Raw genomic sequence first — 21,018 nt, 5'->3', positions numbered from 1 at the left:
AGGAATGTCGTTAGGAGGACCTGGCTGCAGTTGGGCAAACCTTTCATTGATCTCAGTAGATCACGAAATGTTACTGCAAAGCCACACTCAACCTCATCCTGCTGTGCCACTCATCACATCCACATCACTCTGCCTTCCCTACCCTACTCCTGCACATCCTTACTCACACCAACTTACCTTGCACCTCCACCCATCCCTCTCTATCTACATTATCATTGCCCCATCTCATTAGCCATCCCTCACACTCGCCCTCATCCTAGTTCAATCACACCAAGTAACAACACACAAGGGTAGGCACTTGGATGTTTTAGCCAATGTTCATATGAAGTTTCTGTTAATGTGTTGTCAAACATTGAGGGGGAAAAATTCGGTTGATTAGCGCCTCCCATTACTGCCCTAAGAGGGGCGCAAAGCAACTAGCGCCAAGCGCGGCGATGTTTGCGCCACTTGTGAAATTGACCAGACGTTTTGTGGCAGCGCTAACCACTACCGCCACGATCTCCTGCGCCCGCAGATCGTGACGTCAGTCGAGCGTGTAGCGCCCCGGACCGGATACTGAGTGGCGCTCCCTGCCTTTCCCCCTGCTGCTAGCAACGACAGGTAGAGAGGAACATTTTGCAGTCGGGAAGGGGCTGGGGGAGCACTATTTAAAGGCGGCCACTTCCTGCCTTTTTTGTCGGCGACATTTTTGCACCACGCATTCTGAAAGAGAGAGAGAGGCTTCTGGGGAGATTCAACGCTGTGTGAAGGAGTTTTGGATACTGAGCAACACTTTGCAGGTTCATTTTGATTTTACCTTCTTTGCATCGATTTAGAAGAGACTATGGGGGCTGCACTGATTCGGGGCGTCGTCCTGCACCTGCAGAATCGGAGGCATCAGAGACGCAGAGAGAGAGAGAGTGGCAAACATGGCCAGAGGGAGAAGGGCCAACAGGCCTCTGCACAGGAGACCTTACCCGCCCAGGGTATTCCGGCAGCAATTCTCCTACATTCATTTGTCTGAGGAGTAGTGTTTGCGCAGGCTGCGCTTCAGCAAGGAGGTGGTCACTGAGCTCTGCCACCTGCTGCAACCAGATCTGCAGCCTCAACTGAGGAACAGCGGCAGTGGCTCTGAATTTTATGCCAGCGGCTCCTTTCAAGCATCTACTGGGGACATCGCCAATATCTCCCAGTTCGCTGTCCATTGCTGTATCCGGGAGGTCACAAATGCCCTCTATAAAAGGAGACGCCAGTACATCTCTTCCCCGATGACCCGGGCCCAACAGCACGAACGCACATGTGGCTTTGCTAGGATAGCGGGCTTCCCTATGGTGCAGGGCGCCATTGACTGCACGCATGTGGCATTGCGGTCACCGCATGAAAATGCAGAGGTATTTCGAAACCGCGAGGGCTACCACTCCTTAAATGTGCAGTTGGTCTGTGACCACAGACAGCTCATACTTGCCATCAATGCCTGCTATCCTGGCAGCAGCCACAATGCTTTCATCCTGCGCCAGACTGGTGTGCCAGAGCTTTTCCAGGCACCGCATGACACAAGTGGATGGCCCCTTGGGGACAAGGGTTATCCACTCTCCACCTGGCTGATGACACCGCTCCATAACCCCAACACCCCTGCCGAGCTGCGGTATAATGAGAGCCATATTGCTACCAGGAACATAATTGAGCAGACAATCGGCATGCTCAAGCAATGGTTCCACTGTCTGGACCACTCAGGAGGAGCCCTGCAGTACTCTCCTGAGCAAGTCTCCCTCTTCATACTTGTGTGCTGCATGCTTCACAAACTGGCAATCCTGAGGACCCAGCCCCAATGCCACCAGGGATTGGTGCACCACCTGAGGAGGAGGAGGAGGAAGAGGAGGATGATCAGCAGCAGCAGCAACCTGGGAGGGAGGCGCACTATGTTGCCACTGCAAGGGCCGTCCGTCAACGGCTGATAACAAGCTGCTTCTAGGCCCCTACTCAGAAGATGGCTTCTGGCATGGAGAACAACATCAAAGAAAGCAACCCACACTCCCTATTGCCAGCCAAAGCTGGAATGATTCCAAAGGCCAAAAATGTAATTTTTGAATACAACAACTTTTTTTCTTTAACAAACTCTGTGTATGTCATTTATTCAGGACAAACAATTCAAAACAAACACAACAAATCATGAATTAACAGAACTGGTTCTCACAAGATGGAGATAAACGGCAAAACAGTAAACAAATATAATCACACAAACCTCGACCTTTACTACAAACATTCCCACCATTTATTTAGACCTCCTACTGTTTGTCCTTCGAGGGTGATCTCCATCCCCTGCGCACTTCCCCCCTTCCCACCCTACTGCTCCTCCGTAATGTGGCCCCAGTGGCTGCAGCAAGGCTGGTGGAAGGCTGCTGAATGTCAGATCCAGAGACGACAGATGCCCTTGAAGGACGCCCTCAACCAGCTCTGGGCCTGGAGGCCCCGGCTGCAGACGGCGCCAACTCTGCATGGGCGGCAGCAGTCTGGGCTGGCTGTATTGCAAACGGTGGCAAGTGCAATGGGGAAGTGCCAGTGCTGGGAGCAGGAATGCTGTCATCCTGAGAGAGGACAGCACCTTCCTGCTCGACTGACACATTGGCACTCCCACGGGGCAGTACCTCAGCATCCGGAGCAATCTGCTCAAGCACAGATTGCTGGCCTGCTGCAGTACTGTGAGATCCCCGAGGGACTGTGGCCGACCCAACGAGGATGGCAGCAGTCAGTGCTTGCGTTACATCAATCTGAGACTGCACGAGAGCAGTCTGAGACTGGATGGCAGCAGCCAGTGACTGAATTGCAGCACTAAGCCATTGTGTTGCGTCGGCCTGTGCTGCAGCAGAGTGCTCCACACTCCTAGCCAGTCCATCAATGCTTTCGGGCACCCTTGCCATTGCACCCATGAGCTCAGTGTGCATGCTCAAGGCTATTCATTTCCACGATGACGTGCTCCTCCTCTGACTCCAGTGCAGCAGGACTCGCTTGCCTACTCGCCCTCCAGGGAGATGGCCCCCGAGCTTCCCTACCCCCATGGCGTTGCTGCAGACCGCTGGTTCCTGGAGCTTCGTCCTCATCAGACCCTTCCCCCCCTGCTCCCCTCCAGGGAAGGCGTGGTCCCAGTGTGGGCATGGGCTCCCTCGGGAGACGCAGGCACTGAGGCTCCGGCTTCCTCTTCCTCCTCGCCTGGGGTGTCGCTGCCACTGATTGGTTGAGGGACAGGCTGGTCAGCTGGTGGTTCACTATCTGAAAGCAGGGAGGTACAAGAGTGACTTTAGTATCAGGACAGGGGGGCAGTAAGGGAGCAAGGACTGGAGACATTTAGTAAGTTGGATTGAAAGTGTAAAAGGCTGGTGTTGTGAGGGGCAAGTGGAATGAGAGAGGAGAGAAAGCTGATTAACATACCATTGCTGTCCCCAAGGAGGTCGACCTCTCCAGCGGCCATGGCACCTATCACTTGGCTGGCAACGATCCTGTGCACGTGTGCCTCCAAATCGCTGAGGGTCTGCAGCTCAGTCGGTCCTCCACCCGTCCGTTGCTGCTGGCGCCTGTTATGAGACAGCTTGGCCTGCAAGAAAAAAGACGGCGTCTGAGTGAATGTGCAGCCATGTGCTTGCCTGATGTGCCTCCCATAATTGAATAGCCCTTAATGTATGCAGCCATGTGTTTGCCTGCTGTGCCTCCCATAGTTGAATAACTCTTAATATATGTAAGGTGTGGAATGTGCGTGTGTGTTTTATGAGATGGCCATAGGTCTTGGATGAGTGTTGCGCATTTGGGGTTTTTAAATCCTCTGGGCACAGAGTGAAGTTGAGATGGAGGGATGTAGAGGTATTGAAAAGCAGCCACTCATCCTGACCACCCGAGTGAGGTTGTTGAACTTCTTCCGACATTGAGTGTGGGTCCTTGGCACCAGGCTCCTCGAGGAGACGTGCTGAGCCACCTCCCTCTAGATTCTTCTGTATTCGCGTGGCAATGGCCTCCTGCCACTCTGTGGGTAGAGCACTGCCCGTCGCCACTCCACAGTGCCAACCAGAGTCACCAAGGCCCGGTCGCTGAAGCGCTGAGCTTTTTCCCTGGGCCTCCATTGTTGGTTCCTGCAGAATTACTGTACACTCCCGGTGCCACGTGCTAGTATGTATAGAAATAGGAAGATAGAACAGATGAATGCGTGGCTAAAGGGATGGTGCAGGGGGGAGGGCTTTACTTTCCTGGATCACTGGGTCTGCTTCTGGGAAAGGTGGGACTTGTACAAGTCGGACGGTTTACACCTGAACCAGAGGGGAACCAATATCCTTGCGGGGAGGTTTGCTAGCACTGCTGGGGGGGGTTTAAACTAACTTGGCAGGGGGATGGGGTACAGAGTGGAGCTATAGTAGGGGGTGATTTACAGCCAAATACAGAGGGAAAAACAAGTCAGCTGGGAAGGCAAAGCAAATATGTGAAGGCAAAAGAGAATATGGCAGGGCTGGAAGGCATTTATTTTAATGCAAGGAGTCTTGCAAATAAGGTGGATGAACTGAAGTTGTTGTTGAACGATATTGTTGCTATCACGGAGACATGGTTGAGGGAGGGTCAGGACTGGCAGCTCAATATTCCGGGGTATAGAATCTTCAGGCGAGACAGAGGGGGGTGTAAAAGGGGAGGGGGTGTTGCAATATTAATTAAGGAGTCAATTACTGCTGTAAGGAGGGATGATATATTAGTGGGTTCCTCTAATGAGGCCATATGGGTAGAACTTAAAAACAAAAAGGGGGCAAGCACTTTGCTGGGAGTGTACTATAGGCCCCCAAACAGCCAGGGGGAGATAGAGGAACAGATATGTAGGCAAATCTCAGAAAAGTGCGAAAATAATAGGGTAATAATAGTGGGGGATTTCAACTTCCCCAATATAAATTGGGATAGTCAGAGTGTGAAAGGCTTAGAGGGTGCAGAATTCTTAAAGTGCATCCAGGAGAGCTTTTTGAGCCAACATGTAGAAAGTCCTACAAGAGAGGGGGCGATACTGGACCTAATTCTGGGGAATGTAGCCGGGCAAGTGGTGGAAGTGTCAGTAGGAGAGCATTTTGGCGATAGTGACCATAATTCGGTGAGATTTAAGGTGGTCATGGAAAAAGACAAAGACGGCCCGGAAATAAGGGTTCTAAATTGGGGGAAGGCCGATTTTAATATGATAAGGCAGGATCTGGCCAAATTGGACTGGGAGCAGCTACTTATAGGAAAATCCGCATCAAAACAGTGGGAGACTTTCAGAAGGGAAATAGAGAGAGTACAACGCCAACATGTTCCTGTAAAGGTCAAGGGTGGGACCAACAAGCAAAGGGAACCTTGGATGACAAGGGACATACAAAAATGCATTAGAAATAAAAGGGGGGCTTTTGGCAGTTACAAAAGACTAAAGACAGAAGAAGCCCTAGAGGAGTATAAAAAATGCAGGGGCATACTTAAAAAAGAAATTAGGAGGGCGAGGAGGGGCCATGAAATAACACTGGCGAGCAAAATAAAGGAAAATCCTAAGATGTTTTATAAGTATATTAAGGGCAAGAGGATAACCAGGGAAAGGGTAGGGCCCATTAGGGACCAAAGTGGCAATCTGTGTGTAGAGCCAGATGATGTAGGCGGGGTTTTAAATGAATTTTTTGCATCTGTGTTCACTATGGAGAAAGACGATGCAGACATAGAAATCGGGCAAGGGGGCTGTGACATACTTGAACATATTAGCATCGAGAGGGAGGAGGTGCTAGCGGTTTTAGCAGGCCAAAAAGTGGATAAATCCCCAGGCCCAGACGAGATGTATCCCAGGCTGCTGTGGGAGGCAAAGGAGGAGATTGCAAGGGCTCTGACACAAATTTTCAGAACCTCTCTGGCCACAGGGGATGTACCAGAGGACTGGAGAACAGCTAACGTAGTACCATTATTCAAGAAGGGTAGCAGGGATAAACCAGGGAATTACAGGCCAGTGAGCCTAACATCTGTGGTAGGGAAATTATTGGAAAAAATTCTGAGGGACAAAATTAGTCTCCACTTGGAGAGGCAAGGATTAATCGGGGATAGTCAGCATGGCTTTGTCAAGGGTAAATCATGTCTGACCAATCTGATTGAATTTTTCGAGGGGGTGACTAGGGTGGTGGATGAGGGAAATGCTGTGGATGTGGTTTACATGGACTTCAGTAAAGCTTTTGACAAAGTCCCGCATAGGAGACTGGTCAAGAAGGTAAGAGCCCATGGGATCCAGGGTGCCTTGGCGCGTTGGATCCTAAACTGGCTGAGTGGCAGGAGGCAGAGGGTGATGGTCGAAGGTTGCTTTTGTGACTGGAAGCCTGTGTCCAGTGGGGTACCTCAGGGATCGGTGCTGGGTCCCTTGTTGTTTGTGATCTGCATAAATGATTTGGATGAGAATGTAAAAGGTATGATCAGTAAGTTCGCAGATGACACGAAAATTGGTGGGGTGGTAAATTGTGAGGAGGAAAGCCTCAGGCTACAGGACGATATAAACGGGTTGGTCAGATGGGCGGAAAAGTGGCAAATGGAATTTAACCCTGAAAAGTGCGAGGTGATGCATTTTGGACGGACAAATAAGGCAAGGGAATACACAATGAGTGGTAGGACCCTAGGAAGTACAGAGGGTCAGAGGGACCTTGGTGTACATGTACATAGATCCCTGAAGGCAGCGGAACAGGTAGATAAGGTGGTTAAAAAGGCATATGGGATACTTGCCTTCATTAGCCGAGGCATAGAATATAAGAGCAGGGAGGTTATGATGGAACTGTACAAAACGCTGGTGAGGCCACAGCTGGAGTACTGTGTGCAGTTCTGGTCGCCTCACTATAGGAAGGATGTGATTGCTTTGGAGAGGGTGCAGAGAAGATTCACCAGGATGTTACCTGGGATGGAGCGCCTCAGCTATGAAGAGAGGCTGGACAGGCTGGGGTTGTTTTCCTTGGAGCAAAGAAGGCTGAGGGGGGACCTGATTGAGGTGTACAAAATGATGAGGGGCATAGATAGGGTAGACAAAGAGGAACTTTTCCCCTTAGTAGGGGGGTCAATAACAAGGGGGCATAGATTCAGGGTAAGGGGCAGGAGATTTAGAGGGGATTTGAGGAGGAACTTTTTCACCCAGAGGGTGGTTGGAATGTGGAACTCAATGCCTGAAAGGGTGGTAGAGGCAGGAACCCTCACAACATTCAAGAAGCATTTGGATGAGCACTTGAAATGCCATTGCATACAAGGCTATGGACCAAATGCTGGAAAATGGGATTAGACTGGACAGGGATGGATGGGCGGCGCAGACACGATGGGCCGAAGGGCCTCTTTCTGTGCTGTAAAACTCTATGACTCTATGACTCTGAGGTCTCTCTAGGCCTACATTCAAGGCTGCAATGAGCAGGGTGTGGCTGGACAGCAAGATCGACCCTCCCCTTTAAGAACTGGCTGGCACCAGTCTGTCTGTGTTCCATTGCTAACTGACATCACCTGAGCTTCGCCAGCGTTCTGAGGTAGCACCTCGCTCCTCGGCGTCAGCGCCTTAAGACAGGTGTGTAGCGCTTGATTTAGCGCTCAAATCAGCTCCAGGAGCGATAGAGACCAAGTTTGCAGTCGGAGACGATAATTAGCGCCAGACACTAAACTTTGCGCCAGGCACTAAACTTTTCGCCCGGCCAATAATTGCGCCCCAAACGGGGTGATACTGAATTTCTCCCCCTGAAATCTTTATTTTCAACACTTTGCATTCTTGGACTGATTTGTGTGCATCTTTGGAAGTGGCTTAGTGGGTTGCAGTGAATGGTGAGACATAACGGTACCCCCCGCAATGGCGATGAGTGTGAAAGGAATTGCTTGGGCATTGTAGGGATGCTTTATGGTGTTGGTGTGGGGTGGTGCCAATGTGGTGCATCATGAGGCAGCCAGGGTATACAGCGTCAAGTGAAGTAAATCTGGCTATGCTGAGGCCATCCCTGGTGTCCCGGGCAGCAATGTAGTCGGGTGCTGATGTCCTGTGTCCTGTGCAGCATCAGTTGATTGCGGAGAAGGTTGGTGTGGTTGTTGGTGCTGCTGGTGTGCCTGGTGCTGCTGGTGTTGTGGTGGGATTCTGAGGACCAAGGTGAGATAGTTTCAAGGGCACCGATGCCGATGGAATAGATGGCCGGTGAAGTTGAGATGACAGAAGCAATCTGTCAATGGGGAGAGAGGTTGTTCCAATGAGGTGACACTGGATGGAGAGTTTGCTCCAAACACTTGCAAGCTGCATAAAGCTCAGTCTGTCTTCCAAATGCAGTAAGCAACAGCTTCTGACCTTGGAAAGTGAACAACTGTGAAATGGGAGCTTTTGTAGAACATTTGCAGCTGTCACGTTAAGAAATCATCTCATGCTGACACAACACCCGACCTGTTTACCTGACGTGATCCCTGAGCAGCGGGGAAGCCGTGGGTGAACTCTTAAAATCTAAACGTGAGCTTAAAATAGTTTTTAAGTGCCTATTAACAAGCTCTTAATCATCTAAATGCCCTCCCCTGCCACTTGGTGTCGGGTTTGTTCAGCAATGACAGACCCGACATCTGGGAAAATAGCATGGCCTGGGTTGACAGCAGTTCCCTACCAGCTGTCAAAAAAAAATTATTCCCACCCAATCCGCCATGAAACGCGTCCACTGACGGCCTGAAAAATCCCTTCCCGCTGTGTTCGATAACCTGTTGGAGCAGATCACCCACTCTTTTTAGAACCAGCCTGATTTTCATTCAATTCATTGTAAAGGGCTGGTAATTGTTTTCAAAAAGAGCTTTTATAGACTGTAAACATATTTTTACAATGAAGTGTAACATGCTGCATACTGTTTTAGTCAGGCATCAGAAAAGGTATTGGAAAGACAAAGGTATGTGTTAGATATGGGCCCAAAATGGATAGGAAACCAATGGAATCTGAAGGATTCATTTTGGGAGAATCCAACAGGAAAAGTGATTGGAAGTTGTTGAAGTCAGTATTCAGAGACCTGTACAATGCCCATTAGGAAGATGAGATATTGGCCTGGAATTTGCGGTTGGGATGACGGCGAACTGGCATTGCTCGCCGTCATTCCACCTTTGAAACTGACTGCAACTTCGAGATTTTGCGGGTGCGCCGGCACAAGTGGAGATCCCGAAGTTGCGGTCTGTCAATGACAACTCCAAAAGTGGCTGCACTGTGAACGCCTTCGCTTCGCTTCGCTTCGCTACTGTTTCCCTATCGGTACGGAGGATGTAAACAATACATTTTGGTAAAATTAGGACATCTTTGGTTACAGCTTAGTTTCTTTTTAATGCATGTAGACTCTCTTCAAATCACGATATCACTAAAAATCTAACACTCTAGAATCATTGCTCTTGATGTTTGAGATTGGTTGGACTATAGGGCCAAACATGGAAAAGTTGGAGCTAATTTACATTGGTGCAACATTAGAACAGTCTGAAAGTGTATTTATTAGGAGAAACTTTTTTAAAGCAATGTCAATAAATTTGACAGTTTGGCAGATAAAACATCATTTTTTACAGAATAGGACAAGGGAGGAGAGGAGAAGGGAGCATGGCAACTTCAGCACTGACTGGTGAAGAGAATCACATGTTACAGATAGAGAAGCTATAACTTGTTCTCCCAGCTCTGAAAATAAGCTATGCAGTAATTGTTATTTCCTTTAACTAACATGAACAGCAGCTGACCCTTTACTCAAGTTCCATAGGGCATATGTCAAGAGGGCATATGTCAAGCCTGCATATACTGCACAAGAAAAATGCATGTTTCCCTATCGGTACGGGCGATGTAAACATTACATTTTGGTAAAATTAGGACATCTTTAGTTACAGCTTCATTTCTTTTTAATGCATGTAGACTCTCCCTCTTCAAATCACGACATCACTAAAAACCTAACACTCTAGAATCATTTGTTGAGAAGCCGATTAGGATGGTTTGGTTTGGTTCAGTTCAGTTCAGCCTAACTAGTGTCAGCTGTGGCTCAGTGGGTATCACTCTCTAGGTGGGAGGGACTAGGAGTGAGCAGATGCTGCTGGGTGCTTGATTACTGCAGGGAGTTGGAGTGAGTTTGTAAGAAGTTGGTGGTGTTTTTTTTCAGGTTTTAGAGTCTTGTTGGCCCTTAAACAGCAGCCAGATGGCTGCTGAGGGGCCCAGAGTGCCGAGCCCCTTAGAGGACAGTGTGCCCAGGATGAATTTAATCAGGGGAGAAAATGTTGGGGGAAGGGAGAAAAAAAAGGCCCAAAGGTTTGGGCCGAGACCCCAGGAGGTTTTGTCCACGGGGGGAGAGGAGGTGGGAGCGGGGCAAGTGTAAGTACGCCAAAGAAAGACAGGATGTTGGACATCTCTGGGAGCAGGAGGGGGGAAGACAAGGAGAGGGTGAAAGAGGTAGGAGCCTTAAAGGGGCAGCAGGATGGGAGTGGGGAGACAAAGATGCCAGAAAGGATCAAGATAGGTGCAGATGCGCCATTGTCCCAGAAAGAGAAGAAACGGGGAGCAAGGGTCAGCGGTGGAGTTGAGGCCGAAGGGAGTGGCACTGTTGGAGAATCCGTGATAGCAAGAAGACTTTCTAAGGGAGATTATGTATCTGACGGGGAGCGGGAACGGGAGGTTACAGAAGAGCTCAAGAGTGAGGAGTCAGAGGGGGACAGAAACATGGAAGTGGGGGGTGGGGTGGCATCGTGAGGAAAGGGAAAGGTTAGTGAGGGGCAGAAGGAGGGAGAAAGGCCAACTCCTCGGCGCAAACCTAATGTAAGGAAGAGGCTGAAACTGCAGGGAAGGTTCAAACAGGAGGTGAAAAAGAGCTGGAGGCTGCAGGAGAAAGCAACAGCTGCCCGAAAAGTTGGGTAGGAGCATGAGAGAAGGGAAGGGCCGGAGATTAAATGATGGGGTGATTATCAGGCACACTTCCCTTATTCGGAGCTATGATTACTGATCCATTTTTAAAGTACAATAGATTAGTATATGTTACGGGAGATAAACTAAACTTCATATTTTGATGTTTATATGTGGTGGAGGAATAGCTGTGCAGAGCGGTGGAATGGATTTGTATGATTCAGTGGAATGATTATGCTGTTGTAAATGTTTTTAATGTTCAATAATATATATATAAAAAGTGGGTAGCACCCTCATCTCTGAATCAGAAGGTTGTGGGTTCAAGTCCCGCTCCAGAGACTTGAGGACAAAAATCTAGGCTGACGCTCCAGTGCAGTACTGAGGGAGTGCGGCACTGTCAGAGGTGCCACCTTTCGGATGAACCAACATCACTAAAACAGATTATCTGGTTATTATCATATTGCTGTTTGTGGGAGCTTGCTGTGTGCAAATTGGCTGCCGTGTTTCCTACATTACAACAGTGACTCCACTTCAAAAGTACTTCACTGGCTTTAAAGCGCTTTGGGATGTCAGGTGGTCATGAAAGGCGCTATATAAATGCAAGTCTTTTTCCTTTCTAACTAAGTTTAGAGTTTGCCCATCCCAGCAGAAATACTTGAAACTCCAAATCTGGCCACTCTAAACACCCATGCCTCATTTTACATTGATTTGGATTCAGATTTCTTCAGTCTTGCTAAGTACCTTTATTTGAAGTCTATTTGATTAAAGGCACAAGTGAATAGAACTGAATTTTAATGGCAGGGCCTGATATGCATGGGACGCCTCTGTTTCCCACCCACAGCCAGCCAGATTGAGAGGCTGGCTGGCTCCCGGCACGTGGGCCTGCGGCGCTAGACTGCAGGGAGAAGGGAGGGATAGCGTGGGGGCCGGGGATCAGCCGGAAGAACAGCGGGGTAACGCATGGTGGGGATCAGAGGCCTGGAGGGGGTGGGATTGGTGTCTTGGGGAGGGGGTCGCTGATCGCGGGGGTGGGTTAGGCAGAGACCCTGGATTCAGGAGGTAAGTGTCAAGGCACTTGCCTCCTGAATCCAGTATTCCTCGCCTTGCATTAGCTGGTGGGTTTCACGAGGCCTGCAGAACCCGAACAGCTAAAGTTAAATACAAAATGGAGGTTAGAGCAGAGGCTTCCAGCCTCATTATATTTAAATGGATGACCCGCCTCCTGGCATTGGGTTGGCTGACCCCCCCGACCCCGTCCCGCCTATATTAAAACCGGAAGTTGGCAGGTTCTGGTCGGGATTCAGATTTTTAACATTTTAACTACCCACATGCCCCCAACCCATCCGTTTTTAGGTTAAAATTCCCCTCATAGATTCAGGTCAATGGCTAAAATTTCTGTTATGAAGGGGTCGATTTTCCTGGCGCCGTCAGACGGGATTTCAGGCGTGTGGGGGGGGGGGGAAATCCCGAATTTGGGGGTCCCGACACCATCCCGCCCAAAACCCCACCCCACGCAAGTTTCAGGGGCGGCGGGTATCCGTCCCGCACTGGGACCCGCCGAAACCAGGCGGGAAGGGATCAGTGCCAATTAACTGCCTGTTAACAGGTAGTTAACAGGCAGTTTTTAGCCTAATCCCTATTTTGAGGGGTTTCCTGTGGGATTCCTGACGGCTCCAAACCACGCCAGGTTAGAGCAGGCGGGCCGTCAGGTTGAAGGAGTTGGAGTGGTCGCGATGTCGGTGTTCAGGTGAGTGATGGATGCATGAGTGCAAAGGTAAGTGTGTTTGGTGTGTCTAAAGTGTGTAAGGAACTTTTACTTACCTGTACTTACCTTAACAGCCTTTCTTCCTGTAGCCGTTGGGAGCCCATCACTCAGCCAGCACTTAAAGCTGAATGGCTGCGATCTTTGAAAAGTGACAGCCTTCAGCTTTGAGTGCTGCTGAGAGTTCTAACTGAGTCTGTGTAGAAGGACTCATGTTAGAAGTCAGACTGTCAGTGTTTCACAGCTTCAAACAGCTGTGAAACACTGATATTTCATATGTCAAGAACTCTTGACAGATGAAATAGCAGTCTGTGATGTCACCTGTTGCCGGGTGGCCCTTAATTGACCCGCTGAGCCTGCTGGGCGGGCTCAACAAGGTCAATCAAGGGAAAATCGCGCAGATTGGCCGGACGTCGAAGTAGGCGGGTCTAAAACCCGAAGGTTGTAGTCCCGCCTTCTTCCTGACAGCTTCAGGAAAATCGACCCCGAAGTGTTTGAAATCACCGAGTTTAGATTCAAAATTGAAACTTAATTATTGTTCTAATTCTCCCACAGGAGACCTCATAAGGTTCCATTGTTTACCAGGATTCACACTGATTGGTAACGAGATTCTTACTTGTCGACTTGGAGAGCGTTTGCAAATGGATGCTGCTCCTCCATCTTGTGAAGGTTTGTATTTCACATTCATGCATTCATCGCTGACTTTCTTTTAATGCAATCTCAAATCCGTTGTTGCATGTGTTCCATCCTATCATATTTCTGAAAAGTGTTTGTTGTACTGCTCTTAAAAAAAAAATATAGGGGCTGAAATTTCAGGGTTTCGACTCCACGGCGTGAAGCCATAAATGCTGGCCTAAATCCTGAGAAACTAGGCCATTGGCTTGTTCAGGATGGCACATCAGCAGCAGCCCCCTTGATCCACCAACAGAAATGTGACTGCATACAGCCCCTGCTCCAGGGTCACCCAGATGTCTTTCCAGGACAAAACAAATTGGCTTCAAGGGATCTTTGACTCCTACAGGAGCCATAACTCTAGTACAGCGATATTATTGATACCCCTGGCAAAGTCTGGGGCTTTACTGGGGCCTCAGCAGGACTCGTTTGTAAAGGATGGAATTCCCAGGGCCAGCCAAGACCTTGTCCATGGCATGCTCTCTTGATGCGGTGCGGGGAGGCGGGGTTATTTGGTCGAAAAATACACATACGGTCTTGTCAACCGGAAAATGGCTGGAGCTAAAAAATAAAAAAGAAAGGGGGCAGCTTCCAGGTGCAACCTAGTTTTGTCCCATTGGTCCTGTGACCAGAAATCCTGCCTAGCTGCACCTTGGCTTGGATCAGATTTTCAGGCATATGGTCCTGTGAGATCAAATGAAAGAAATTCCATTGACGATAATATCTGTAGGGTTTTTATTTCGCAGAATCGTATTATTCAACATAAACACAAATCAAGTAAGTGTTTTCCCTGACTTTAAAGTTTCTTTAAAATTGTAACAATTAAACTTTTTATTGAAGAGAATCTGTATATATTACCTATAAAGGACGGTAAGTAGACCTTTCTGCATTAATCAGTACTTTGGACAGTTTACATGGTTATTTTTAAGTAATTTTCCTTGTCCTCACACTCCTGTCCTAATGAATCATCTGAAGTGTGTGGTGCTGTTTGTCTGTCTAATGAAGCCGCTCCCACCCTTTCTGTTACCAGAATTCACATTGCAGGGCTAAATTTGATTTGATACCAGAATTTGGAACCTTGTCCAGCAAAACACAGCAATAAGAGTAGAAGACAGAAACTCCAAAATCAATGGCAAGATGTAAACAATAAATCGTACATATTGCAGAAAACAAACAACAGTGTTTTATTCAATGTCTCTGTAACCTTCAGAATATCACAATTATGTTGCAGACGTGATAATCAATAAAGGCATGGTATTTCCTGCTATCAAACAGTCACTTAAAAGTTTATGGGCTCAATGGTCAACAATTGACTATTATTTCCAGTCACATACAATACAAGGCCTTTTAATTCCTCATTATCAGCTGTTACCTCCAAAACTTCACAGATGTTTCCTCCTGTAAGAATTTGATAGCGTATGTGCTGTAAAGAAAAGATACATCTTAGCATATTTCAAGATATCAACATTTCTCTGGTTTGAGACAATGTTAATAAACAACAATCACTTCTCCCTTCTCATCGTTGATACCATTCTAATCCTCAATATTTCACTGTGATATAACACACTCCTGTGTCAGCTTGGCTCAGTGGTAACATTCTTACCACTGAGTCAAAAAGTTATAAATGAATGTCTTACTCCAGGACTTGTGCACACTGACACTCTAATGCTGTACTAAGAGGGTGCTGTATTGTCAGAGATCCAATCTTTGGAATGTCCTGCATACCAGTTCAAGTAGCTGTCAAAAATCCTATGTCATTTTTTGGACAAAACAAGAAGTTCTCTCTGTGTCTTGGCAACATTCATCTCTTAATCAACAGCACCAAAAATAGATTCATAGGTTATTTATCTCATATGCTGTTTGCAAATTGACTGCCACATATTCTAATAAAACAAGTGACTACACTTCAAAAGTAATTGTAGACTGCGAAGTGCTTTAGAACTTCCTGAGAATTTAAATGGTGCTATATAAATGAAAGTTTGTTCTTTCTTTCCTGGATGTCGATATTTTCTCCTATCATCCTTTACTCTCTCTATGATATGCACAAAATTATTTGTAAATCATAGGCGTGCTATTAAAATAACTTCATAATGCCTTCATCATACATTCATTAAGGACCTAATAATGAATTATAGAATGTTACTGCACTGAAACAGGCATTTGGTCCATCTAGTCCATGCCAGTGGTTTTCTCCACATGAGCCATCTATTTTAATCCACTCTCCTGCTTGTTTCCCAGTACTGTTTGGTATATATTCTGTGACCATAATCAATTACGTCCTGACAGAATGGCCAAATGTGCACTTCCAGTGCAAAGACCACTGAATAGTGTTGAAGATGTCTATGACCTATAATATATTCTTCAGTGTCCTTCCAATTCCTTCAGAACTTTTAATTTCTCCTCGTATTACTTGTTCAAAACCTTTGCTTTAAAATAAACTTTGCCACAAGAAAACATGGAGGCAATATTAACCCCCCACAATGGGTGGGAGACAGTCGGTGGGGGGAGGTTAAAACTTAAAAATCAGGGAACGTGTCTCCAATAATAAAAACAGAAAATGCTGGAAATACTCAGCAGGTCAGGCAGCATCTGTGGAGAGAGAAACAGAGTTAACGTTTCAGGTCGATGACCCTTCGTCAGAACCAGAGCGGAGTTTATTTATTGTAATAAAGTCAATGTGTCCCCAACCAGCTGCACATGTGCCTGCCACCATTTTTACAGCGGCAGCTATCATGCCGTGTGTGACCCGCGTTGGAGACAATCATTATAATATTTAAATCAGGCTCCCACAGCGCAGTTTGGAGCCTGATTTAAATTTAACAGCTGCCGGCTGGGTATCCCAGGGTTCGGGAAACCCAGCAGCAAAAAAGGGGGACGGGAGCAGCCGGCTGCAGAAGGTAACTGCTTTTTAGAGCACTCCTTGTGGGCCAGGAGGAGGAGGAGTGCTCCCCCCCGTCCCCTCAAGCAAACCTTTGGCCTCCCTTCTGCCAATCGCTATTGCGACCACCCCCCACCACCCCCCCCAACGATCTCTCGCCTCCTACCCCACAATCGGCTGACCCACCCTCTAGCCTCTGGCCCCGCCATTAGCCAATTTCCCCCTCCTCCAACCCCGATCTCTAGCCTGTCCTGCGATCGGCCGATCCGCCCTCCACTAAGCCCTGATCTTTCCTGGTTGCCGGGGACCATCCCCAACTGACAATTTGTCTGACTTCCGGGCAGGAATCTGAAGACAAAAATGATAATGAGGTCCTGCCATTAAATTCAGCTAGACCTTTGCGTCCCCGGGATGTCCGGGTTTCACCCTGGCTCTCCTGCTGCCTCCCCGCCTCCCCATATGTATTGGGGCCCATGTGTCAGAAGCTTGTGTGTTTCTGCTCCTTAACGCTATCAGGTTGAATGACTCCCTCTAACCCATTTTTGTAGATGATGCAATCAGTAATTATTATGAGGAAACTAACGAATCAGAATTCTTTATAGCCATCTGATTTTTAAAAAAGCTATAGTTATAGTGAGATTCTCTCCTTAACATCACAGTAGCACGCGATGCCCCTCTCCTCGTCTATTAAATCAAAAGAAGACAACCACAATTCCAGCCACCTTTTGGACTGTTAATCTCACCCCCTTTAAAATTTTGCACAGTTTATAATTAGATCTTGGGCTCCTCCAGTGACTCAGTGGGTTTATCTCATGATTGGTCAAGTCACGTAGACAAGCAAACACTAAATTCAATCTCCGGCCTGCTAAGTTAGCTGATCGCAACCAGAGCAGTAAGGGTTCTACTATTGGCCTCAAAGTAGCCCTGGGTTATGTCACTCCCTGATCACCATCCTGTGACCTTCGCTGGTAATACGCAGTGCCAAATTGGGCTTAGTTGTGGCCAAATATTTGCCTCGACAGACATTTGTTGTCATGGCTCTTCACCTCGTAATGTTCATTTCACAGCATGATTGCCGGAGACCTGCAGGTAGGATTTTATATATCAACATAAAATACTATGGCCATGATTTTGCCAGCGCTCAGAGGATGGGTTTTGAGGTGAGTCAAAGGGTAAAATCGTTTTGATTGACAGCGGGTTGTGATTCCCGCCGTCAAACCGCCTCCAAACAATTTTCCCAAGTGTCGGGTCCCCGATTTGCGCATGGACCCGACACCTAGTGGCAGGAAGAGGATTAAAAGCAATTACCTGCCTATTAACAGGTAGTTGCCAATAGTTGACAGGCTATTTTTGATTTTGCCGCTTCTGCCTCGGGTTTCCTGACATCCGGACACCACGCCAGGTTAGTGTGGCATGTGGTGAGTCTGCTGTAATGTTTCTGGATTGATGACAGCTGCAGAAGTGGTGTGAAGGATCCAATGTTGCACTGGTGAGTCTCAAAGGTGAGAGAACTTTGGGAACTGCATTTTTAATACATTTACACATTTCTTTAGGGTATAAGTTTTGAAAACCATGTCCAATGCCACCTCATTGGGAGAACCTCTCTCACCAGTGACAGATCGCTTCTGTCACCTCACCTGCAGCTGCCATCTATTCCAGCCTATGGAGGGGGTCATAGAGTTATACAGCACAGAAAAAGGCCCTTCGGCCCATCGTGTTCGCACCGGTCATCAAGCCCTGTCTATTCTAATCCCATTTTCCAGTCCGTAGCCTTGTATGCTATGGCGTTTCAAGTGCTCATCTAAATGCTTCTTGAATGTTGTGAGGGTTCCTGCCTCTACCACCCTTTCAGGCAGTGAGTTCCAGATTCCAACCACCCTCTGGGTGAAAAAGTTTTTCCTCAAATCCCCTCTAAACCACCTGCCCCTTACCTTGAAACTATGTCCCCTGGTTATTGACCCCTCTACTAAGGGGAAAAGTTCCTTTCTATCTACCCTATCTATGCCCCTCATAATTTTGTACACCTCAATCAGGTCCCCCCTCAGCCTTCTCTGCTCTAAGGAAAACAACCCCAGCCTATCCAGTCTCTCTTCATAGCTGAAACGCTCCAGCCCAGGTAACATCCTGGTGAATCTCCTCTGCACCCTCTCTAATGCAATCACATCCTTCCTATAGTGTGGTGACCAGAACTGCACACAGTATTCCAGCTGTGGCCTAACTAGCAATTTGTACAGCTCCATCATAACCTCCCTGCTCTTATATTCTATGCCTTGGCTAATGAAGGCAAGTATCCCGTATGTCTTTTAAACCACCTTATCTACCTGTCCTGCTGCCTTCAGGGATCTATGTACATGCACACCAAGGTCCCTCTGATCCTCTGTCCTTCCTAGGGTCCTACCATTCATTGTGTATTCCCTTGCCTTGTTAGTCCTCCCACAATGCATCACCTCACACTTTTCAGGGTTAAATTCCATTTGCCACTGTTCTGCCCATCTGACCAACCCGTCTATATCGTCCTGTAGCCTGAGGCTTCCCTCCTCGCTCCACCAATTTTCATGTCATCTACGAACTTACTGATACCTCGTACATTTATATCTAAATCATTAATGTACACTACAAACAGCAAGGGACCCAGCACCGATCCCTACGGTACACCACTGGACACAGGCTTCCAGTCATTGGAGAGTCTGGGTGCAAGAGGTGACCTTTGTCCAGTGATTGTCAGTGTTTGCAGCACCTCAATGCTGTCAAACACTGAGAAATCAACTGTCAAAAAAAATTGTGTGTGGTCCCTTTAAGAAAACTGGCACATGACGCGTCATCAAATTATGTCATCTGACCGGCTTCCTCTTAATTGGCCGGCAAGCCCGCAGGGTGGGCTTAACAAGGTCAATCAACATAAAATCACGTCTGTGGGCCGGATGCAGCTGGGGGCGGTACTGGAAGCCGGAAACCACCTGACCCGCACCCAACCCGCCTCCATTAATAAAATCGCGGCTTATATCTTTATTAAATTTAATTAAAATATTTTTCTATGAACAGTCAGCCCTTTTGACCTATTTGGGCAGCTGGTTTGGAATAGTTACTGAGCCTGAAGGGAGCAGAAGTCACACTAATGTTTGAAATGATAAGATTGCTGAAGCATCCTGCTTATATGACTGTGGCTACTGTATTAATTCACTTTCACTGGACTGAATACATTCTACAGACATTTATCCCAATTATGTCATTATATTCACTCTTAAATTAGAGACCACTTATCAGGATTCACAGTTCCTAGAAAAAAATAAACCACAGAGTGACATAGGGCACGTAGCCCACAGAAGCAAAAGGATGAAGGTTTGGTACCTCTGACTCAATACGTCTTTTTTTAAGTAAGCTACTGAGCGTTATTGCATACAACTTCAATGCCATGCATTATGTTGTCAAGATGAAATATGAGAGTGTTTTAGATACATTGAGAATACTTTCCTCCAGTCACTAATGTGAGTGCAGAGGTTGGTGTGAGTATAAAACGCAGAAAGCCATTTTACACTCACACGGGCATTAGCGACTGAGGGAAAGTAAATCTAATTGTGTGTGCTCTTCTCCATCACTGTCATGAATTCCTCAATAAGGAATTGACTAAGGGCCTGAAAGCACAAGATAATTCTTGAAACTTCAAAAGTAACCGCGACAGAATAATAAGCCATCACTTTTCAGTCCATGCAGGCCATACAAAGGAAATATTTAATCAAAATCAATAAAAACGGTACTCGAGTAAATCTTTATAACTATTTGGATTTTACTGCATTGAAAATCCAATAACTTTATCCTCTAGGCATATCCTATAATTCAGGATCTCATTTGGCTTATTCACAAGAGTAAGTATGCTGAAGAGATGTCCGTGTAGCGCTTAAAGGTAATTGTTGTTTATTTGTTTTATTTTCAGTGCTGTGTCCAGTCAATGAAGTGCGAACCGATTCAACGGGTGTTATATTGAGCCCTGGCTACCCGGACAGCTACCCCAACTTCCAGACCTGTGCTTGGAGCATTATTGTGGAAAAGGGTTACAACATCACCTTATTCTTTGAGTTTTTCCAGACGGAGAAAGAATTTGATGAGCTAGAGGTTTTTGACGGTAACTTAAAATTGTCATAAACGGCATTCAAGATTTCTTTACCTGCACACACCCACAGCCTCATTGTTTCATGTATCTTTACATTCATTTGAACTAGGATTTCCAGTATCTTCAAGCGCTAGATATTCTATGCTGAATTGTCACCCTCGCCCCCGTCCACCCATCCCTCCAGATTTATCTGCGAGCAAGTTCCTGGGCCATAAAAGAGTACTCGGATATTACCAATTTACCCATATTGCACACCATCCCCAAAGTGGCTCTACTTTATAATTAAAACAGAAAATGCTGGAAACACTCAGCAGGGCAGGCAGCGCCATGGAGAGAGGGTTAACATTTCAGGTCGCTGGTGTTTCATCAAGAGCCCATTACTTTATAATGTTTCTAGTAAGGAACTTGGCACACTCCAATTAGTCAATACTAAATTCTCTCTGGAATTATTACTTTTTTTAATTTCCTGAAGGCATGTGCAGAAACTTAATTAAATGGTTTTCTCAAGTCAAGTCAAGAAAAAAAATCTGATCAGGAACCCTGAAAATTTAGTTTATCAATAGTTGGTTCACCAAAGGATAGATAAAGTTGGAGAAAGCGACACATGTACTTGAAAAATTCTCCTTGTAGTTCAAAAATTTTTGAACTTCATAAAATGTTCAGAGAAGATGAGCACAAATTATTAGCCTTATGCCACATCTCCTGCAGAGAGGCCATTTTGATGATCTAGTCATTGCAATTTTGATTAGTTTGAATTTTTTAAA

General features: G+C 46.9%; 1 protein-coding gene across 1 annotated transcript in view; it reads left to right on the top strand.

Moving 5' to 3' along the window:
- The window catches only part of csmd3b (CUB and Sushi multiple domains 3b), a 1,929,854-nt gene that overhangs the window by 1,743,169 nt on the left and 165,667 nt on the right, over positions 1 to 21,018 (top strand). The window contains exons 44-45 of the mRNA XM_085993978.1: positions 13,152 to 13,265; positions 20,078 to 20,266. Coding sequence (XP_085850104.1) covers positions 13,152 to 13,265; positions 20,078 to 20,266 — 303 coding nt within the window. The remainder of the gene's footprint in view (positions 1 to 13,151; positions 13,266 to 20,077; positions 20,267 to 21,018) is intronic.

Source organism: Somniosus microcephalus, chromosome 7, assembly GCF_052327205.1.
Source record: "Somniosus microcephalus isolate GS21.2 chromosome 7, FLI_Smic_1.0, whole genome shotgun sequence".
NCBI lineage: Eukaryota > Metazoa > Chordata > Chondrichthyes > Squaliformes > Somniosidae > Somniosus > Somniosus microcephalus.
This window is presented reverse-complemented; position numbering and strand designations above follow the sequence as displayed.